Genomic DNA, 7,885 nt, shown 5'->3' on the forward strand with positions numbered 1-7,885 from the left:
GCTAGACATGCGTTTTCTCCTTACACAGTAAGGTAAAAATATATAAATACATAAATAAATATATATATATATATATATATATGTTTTTCTTTTCTTTTTATATAATGCATTATTTTAAGAAAGTCATTTATAATGATGGGAAATATACCAAATAATGCATAATATTTTTAATATACGAATTAACAGTTCCTTTATTTAATATTTTATGATATTTTATTTATACATATATTTTTTTTATTCCTATACAACCTATTCCTTCACGTTATATTAAAAAAAGAAAGAATAAACACATAACCATAGTAATGCTACATATATTATATATATATATATATATATATATATATATATAATACCCATTATAACAGAAGAATAATATATCGAAAAATTTTAAACATGTTTACATAAAATTACGAAATATTACTTTTTAGATATAATGTCGACAGTTTTTTTAAAATATATAACATTATTATTATACTACATAAAACATATAACATGTGTGTTTATGATGCACATATATAAGAAATGGGACATTATATATATATATATATATATATATATGAACTATATTCCCTTTTTTTAATTTGAAAAATAAAGATATAAGATGCATACATAAAGACATACATATTTATTATTCATTTAAACATAAGGGATACACATTAATATAATATTAATGGTATAAGGAAAATTATAAAATAATAAATAAAAGAAATATATTAATATATATATATATATATGCAACATTTATGTTTGTTTTTAAAAAAAATTCTCTTTTTTTTTTTTTTTTTTTACTTTTTATACAATTCATTTTGTTTGCTCCCTTTTTATATTTAAGAAAAATTTCTATAAGAATTAAAAATATTATCAAGCTACAATTTAAAGAAATTTAAAAAAATGTTCATTCTGTTATAATATGAATATACTTATTATTATAATAATATATTAGCTCAAATTTATCTTTATATACATTTGTAAAAATAAAATAATTATATATATATACATTTATATTTATATATATTATAAAAAGTACACTACATAAATAATTTGTAACAAAATAATATAAGTTTACAAATTTGCCATTATATAGAAAATTTTCATTCATTTATTAATTATTTTTTTTTTTATTTTATATTTTTTTCTAAATAGCATAATAATAATTATTTAAAATTATTGTATAATTTAAAATCACCTCAGTTTTTTTTTTTTTTTTTTTTTTTTTTTTTTTTTTTGCGTACAATATTAAAAATATTATAATAATATATAGCAAATTTTTCCACAAGTATAATATATTTATATATATATAAAGCAAAATTATTATATCTTCAAAATTATAATATACAATATTTTTATATAATGTGCTATATGGAAAACATATTTTCTTCTCAATGCCAAATATTTTTATAAATATAAATATACTACTACAATAAAATATTATATTTATTTATATATATAATATATTTTATATATATATATATTAAAAAAACGTACAAAATAAGAATTATATTTTATATTATGTTATATATAGATTTTAATATTGATATAAATTATTATATTATTTATATATATTATATAAATATTTATATACTGATTTTAAAAAAAGTTATATATATATAAAAAGGTTCCAATTTTTATATTATGTATGAGTTTTATAAAAATATATAAAGAAATTTTTTTTTTGCATGTTTTTTTGCATGTTTCTCTATGCATAAAAATTTATTTATATTTATATATATATATACTATACATATATATAAATTAAAAAAGAATATATAAATAAATTAATATATATATATATATATATATATATATATATATATATATAAATATATATATAATATATAATATTATATAATATAATATTTATAATAATATTATTTATATATAACTTATAATAATGAATATGCAATTATTAAAAAAAAAAAAAAAAAAAAAAAAGTAAAAAGAAATACAATACTATATTACAATACAATAATTAAAATTTTTATAATAATATAAAATATAATCTATATAATTATAATTGTATTGAATAATATATTTATTTTTTAACATATATTATTAATCTTTTTTTTTTTTACATTTTTTATAACTTTTTTCTATATTTTTCCAAAAAAAAATAGTATATTTTATTTTTTACTTTTTTATTCTATATATAAAATAATATATAACAATTTAGATTTATTTATATGTTATTATATATATTATATATATATTAAGAATTTCATTTATATATAATAATTATAATAATAAAATAGAATACTTAATTTTTTCATAATATGAAAAAGGGATTCTTTTAAACAATAAATACATATATATTATTATATATATATAAGTGAAAGATTATATATATATATATTATATTCTGAAAGTCTGGAGTATTTTATAAAAGTAGCATTGAAAATATATTATATATATATATATATGTATTAATTTTACACTCCACATTAGTTATATATATTATATTTATTTATAGGAACTATTTTTTTTTTTATGAAAGAAAAAAAATTTGTTTATATTATTTTATAAATAAATTTTATATATGTAACTTATTGTAGAATTGCTTTCTTTTCTTTTCTTTTCTTTTTTTTTTTTTTTTTAATTAAATATAAAAGAAAGCTATTATAAAAAAATATATAAAAGGAATATATTAATATAATGTACAAGTTTTTTATATTGTATGTTATTTTTTTTATTTAATATGCCTATTATATTATTATCCATATTTTTTATGCTATAAAAAGGAAAAAATATATAAAGAGTATATTTATTTTGAATAGAAGGGAAGAAAAAAAAGTATAATCTTTTTATAGCAAAATTAAAATGTGTATTTTTATATATGTATAATAATATTTGTATATATATATATATAATATTTATTTATATACACAAAAAAATATATATGAAATTTTGCCATATTATTCTCATATATTATCTCTTATTATTTTATTTTAATTTTTAATCTTACCATATTATTCATATATATATATATATATATATTAACTTGATAACGCAAAAATATAAAAAAAAAAATAATAATAATAATACATTTTATATATAATGACAGTTACATTGGAAAGTTTAAATGAAGAAAAGTTACAGAATTATCACAACAAAAGAAAATATAATTGTCGTATGACATTTACAAGATTTACAAAAAAGAGATTTAAAAATAAAGATAATAATAAGGAAGGAAAAATTAATATTAGAACGTCCTTAATTAAGAATGAAATTATTGGTGATGACAATGATGACTTTATAGATAATAGTTTTATGAGAACTTGTCATAAATTTAAATTTTATAAAAATAATCGAACGGATGTATATAATCCTTATGATCGAAAATTAGAAAATTATAATTATGAAAGAGACGAAACATTTTGTTCTTTAACTGATCTTGATGATATTGTACATGATGATCAGAAAAAAAAAAATAAATATTTTATTTATAAAAATAAAAGTTTAAATGATTACAACTCATGTTTTGAAAAAAAAAATAAAAGACTTAAATGGTTCCGTTTAAAAAGAAAAAAAAAAAAAGATTATGTTAATGAAGAAAGTATTAAATATCTTAATGAATCTGTCTGTTCAAATTATAAAGAGGCAAATAAAAGTAATCAAATTCAAAACTCATCTGAATATACTAGAGGTTGTGTTTTAAATACTGTTAATGGAATTAAAGGATTTTCAACATGGATTATTTGAAAAAAAAAAAAATAATATAATAATAATAATAATAATAATAAAAAATAAAATATATATATGTGTACATATATAATTGTACCTTATAGCTAGCCATAAATATATATATATATATATATATATATATGTATATATTTATGTGTGTGTGTATTTATGTATATATTTACACATTTTAGCTAGCTGCACATATTTTTACCTTATCATGTAAGGTGAATAAATAAATTTATATTTAATATATTTATTTAATAAAGAATGATAACAAAATATAAGGAAAATATAAAGAAAATGATGAGGAAAAAAAAAAAAAAATAATAATAATAATAAAATAAAAACTAAGAGAGAGAAGAATAACAAAAAAAAAAAAACCTAATAAACATTAGATAAGATTGAAACAAAAATGAGTTATTGAAATAATATTCCAAGTTACGTATATTAAAAAAATTGAAGAATATATTTTTTCTATTAAGTTGCTTTAATAAAAAATAAAAATAAAAAAAAAAAAAAAAACAAGAAAGAAAAAAAGAAATGTTGAGTAGTATAATTATAACGATTTAATATGGACATTACAAAAATTATATATACACATATATTTATATATATATATATAATATATTTATATATTTCCCCTTCGCCCTTATATATAGACATTGATAATTTCTTTGAATGTAATTTTTTTCATTTGGGGATTATATCAGAAACTTTACTGTTTTTTTAATGTGTATATATTTATAAATTTTTTTTTTTTTTTTTCATCCTTTTTTCCTTTTTTTTTTTTATTTTCTTTCTATATAAATAAATATATATATATATATATATATATATATGATTTTCCTTTATTTATTATTATAATAAATGTAGGGATAGATCGAAAATTGAAAATAATAAAAAGAAAAAAAAGGAATACAAAAAAGAAGAAAAAAATAAGAGTGAAAATTAAAAAATAATATATATTTATGTTGAAATCAAGCAACAAATATATATATATATATATATATATATTTTTTTATATTTTATATATAATTTTTTTTTTTTTTTTTATCAATTTTTTTAATATATTTACGATTTAATAGTTTTTATTTTTATATAATAATACTTTATTTATATATTATAAATAGAGCATTATTTTTTATTTGATTTTTTTTTTCCCATCAACATTATATATATATATATTTATTTATTTGTTTGTTTATTTGCATATATAAGTATTATTATACATTATGTATATATATGTATCTATTTTATTTATTATTTTATTTATTTATTTATTTATTTTTTTTTTTTTTCTTTAAATATAAATAAATATATTCCCTTAAATCAGGATATATTATTATATGTTCCTTTTTCCCCTTTTTTTTTTTTTTTTCCATTATGTGTATATTTTATAAAAAACACTTTTTAGTCTATACAATTTTTACAAATAAACAAAATTTATAAACATATATGAGTAAATTAAATTTTTACATAAAAAAAAAAAAATAAAAAATAAAAAAATAACTTTTTAAAGTAAGATGATGAAAAGACTTTCGTTTTTATAGCTTTATTTTAAAATAAAGTATAACTGATGATATAAATGTCTATATTTTATTTTTTTAACTATATGAAAGGTATAATATTTTAAACTCTTTTCATATAATTCGCAACATAAAATGGTTCATAATGTGTATAATTGAAGATATATAACTTTTCTTAAAATTAAAAAAAAAAAAAAAAAAAAAAAAAAAAGATTTTTTTGTTTAAAATACTTCCTATATATGTCTTATTTAAAAATAGCACATATTATATATATATATATATATATATGACAAAAAAATTGTATTTTTGTTGTATAAATTCGAGAATAATTAAAAAAAATATTATTATTATTATTATTATATATTTTTTTTTAATTATATCCATTATGACCACAGATAATATAAGAAAATCTAAAAATCCTTCTTTAAAGTATATAGAAGACTACGAATATGACTATACTTATTATAATTGTGATACGGAATATAACTTAGATATAAATTATAAATATATAAATTTTTGTAATATTATTGAACAGTTGGATTTACTTGAACCTCAAAAAAAAAGTAGTCATGATAGTGTTAAAAAAAAAGGATGTAACTACGAACGATTGAAAAAAAAGAATGAGAAATATTATTCCTTTTTAGATTTAGAAAGTAATCTAAATAATGTATATGATAATGATATATCTTCATTTATGTATGAAAAGAAGATTTCTTTAGATGATAAACATAGATTACCAAAAATTCGATTAAGTAAAAAATATGTTGAACTTGGATGCTTAGGGGTTTGGAAGTTATCAAGTTTTAAAAAAAGATTCAATATAAAAAATTTAAGAGATAATGATCCTAATACATATTGGCAAACTGATAGTTTAGCTCCACATACTATAACAATTCAATTTATAAAGTTATTAAAAATTTCTAAAATTTTTTTACTATTAAATTATTATTTAGATGAATCTTATACACCTAATGAAATAACAATACATATTGGTAATGATGAAAATCACCTTGAATTATTATATGAAACGTTTTGTGATATGAATAAATACTCCTTAAATGAACCTTTTTGGTTTCTTATAGATTTCGAAAATTCTAACATGTCTTCTTATTATTACAATTATAATATGAATCATTTAAAAAAAAAGAATGATATATATTGTCGTTGTTTGAAAATTTCTATAATATCAAGTCAACATAATGGAAAAGATACACGTATAAGGCAACTACAAATTTATGGTCCAAATTATATTCATTACAAATATGATAAAATGTTAATATAAAAAAATAATATAATATAATATAATATAATACTAAATCTTAATTAATAAAATGTTATTTTATATTTTCCATATATGGATAATATATAAATGAAAAGTATTTTATTAAACATTAAATTGATTAAAAAATAAAATAATATTTTACAATAAGGTGTGAATTATAAAAAGTAACAACAAAAAAAATAAACATAAATAAATATATATATATATATATATATATGTGTAACATTTAATACATATAATGTATATAAATTAATACAAAACAATATTTTTTCTTTGCATTGTCAATTTTTTAAAGGAGACATTAATGAAAAATAAAATGTATATATTCATATATATACATATATATATATATATATATATATATATATATATATATCCATTTTATAAATGTTATATTATTGATAATATTATTTTGTATATTTTTTTTTTTTTTTTTTTTTTTTCCATATGCATCTTATTCTTCATAATATTCCTTTTCCATCTGCTCCAATATTTTCAATTTATCTGATAAAGTCACATTCAATAAATTCGACTTTTCATTCTTTAATCTCTTCTCTAACTCTTCCTTTATTTTTTCTTCAAAGTTTAAATCATTTATTCGCCTCTGATAAGATGTCATCCCCTTTTCCTTATTCTGGGATATATAATTTTGCATATTATGAACATTCATTTTTTTTTTACCTGAACTGTTCATATTTTTATTATCATGTTCAAAATATTTTAAGCTATTTTTTTCAAAATGATCATCATCATTTTGGCTATTTACCTGATCATTTGAATAATTAATATGATCAAAATTATTATTAATGTTAGAATTAAATTGGATGTTCATATTAATATCATCAAAAATATCATACTCTTTATTATTAAAATTGTTTTCTATATTATCATCATCTAACAAATGATCATCTTGATCATTAAAAAAAAGTTGTTCTTTATCATCAAAATAATGTTCTTCTTCATTTTCACTAAACTGTTCTTGTATATGATTTTCAAACTCATCACTACTATTTAGCATATTTTGAATATAATCATCAGACATTTGACAATCACTATCATAATTTCTTTCACTTGAACTTTCATCAGGATAATCAGACATTTCTTTTTCTGAATTACTATCAGATATAGAAGATGATGAAAAAGAGTTGGTTTCATACTCTTTCTCATTATTTCCATAAATATCTTCTAGAACTAAAACTTCAGAAGAATCAACATTGTTATTTTTTATATCATAAAGATAGTCCATATAATTATGTAATTGTATTTTTTCTTCATCCAATATGTATAAATCATATTCGTACTTTTTATAATCATCATTATCTAGTTTTTCTACTACACTTTGGTTATATTCATTATAATTATCATTCATAATATTATTATCATTATAATTATCATTTT

At 15.6% G+C, this 7,885-nt stretch overlaps 3 protein-coding genes across 3 annotated transcripts in view; 2 read left to right on the plus strand and 1 right to left on the minus strand.

Moving 5' to 3' along the window:
* Positions 1–3,051: 3,051 nt before the first annotated feature.
* On the plus strand, positions 3,052–3,696 carry PGSY75_1217500 (hypothetical protein; the record flags this gene model as incomplete). The annotated part of the gene is made up of 1 exon (XM_018786760.1): positions 3,052–3,696. One exon carries the CDS (start codon positions 3,052–3,054, stop codon positions 3,694–3,696), a length of 645 nt encoding a protein of 214 aa, XP_018640625.1.
* Positions 3,697–5,590: 1,894 nt separating this feature from the next.
* On the plus strand, positions 5,591–6,487 carry PGSY75_1217600 (putative anaphase promoting complex subunit 10; the record flags this gene model as incomplete). The annotated part of the gene is made up of 1 exon (XM_018786761.1): positions 5,591–6,487. The coding sequence occupies one exon, from the start codon at positions 5,591–5,593 to the stop codon at positions 6,485–6,487; it is 897 nt and encodes a 298-aa protein (XP_018640626.1).
* Positions 6,488–6,941: 454 nt separating this feature from the next.
* Positions 6,942–7,885, minus strand: part of PGSY75_1217700 (hypothetical protein) — a gene marked incomplete at both ends in the record, with an annotated part of 1,464 nt that continues 520 nt past the window's right edge. Inside the window, one exon of the mRNA XM_018786762.1 lies at positions 6,942–7,885. This exon is cut by the window's right edge and continues 520 nt beyond it. Coding sequence (XP_018640627.1) covers positions 6,942–7,885 — 944 coding nt within the window.

The sequence above is a fragment of the Plasmodium gaboni genome, chromosome 12 (assembly GCF_001602025.1).
Source record: "Plasmodium gaboni strain SY75 chromosome 12, whole genome shotgun sequence".
Lineage (NCBI taxonomy): Eukaryota > Apicomplexa > Aconoidasida > Haemosporida > Plasmodiidae > Plasmodium > Plasmodium gaboni.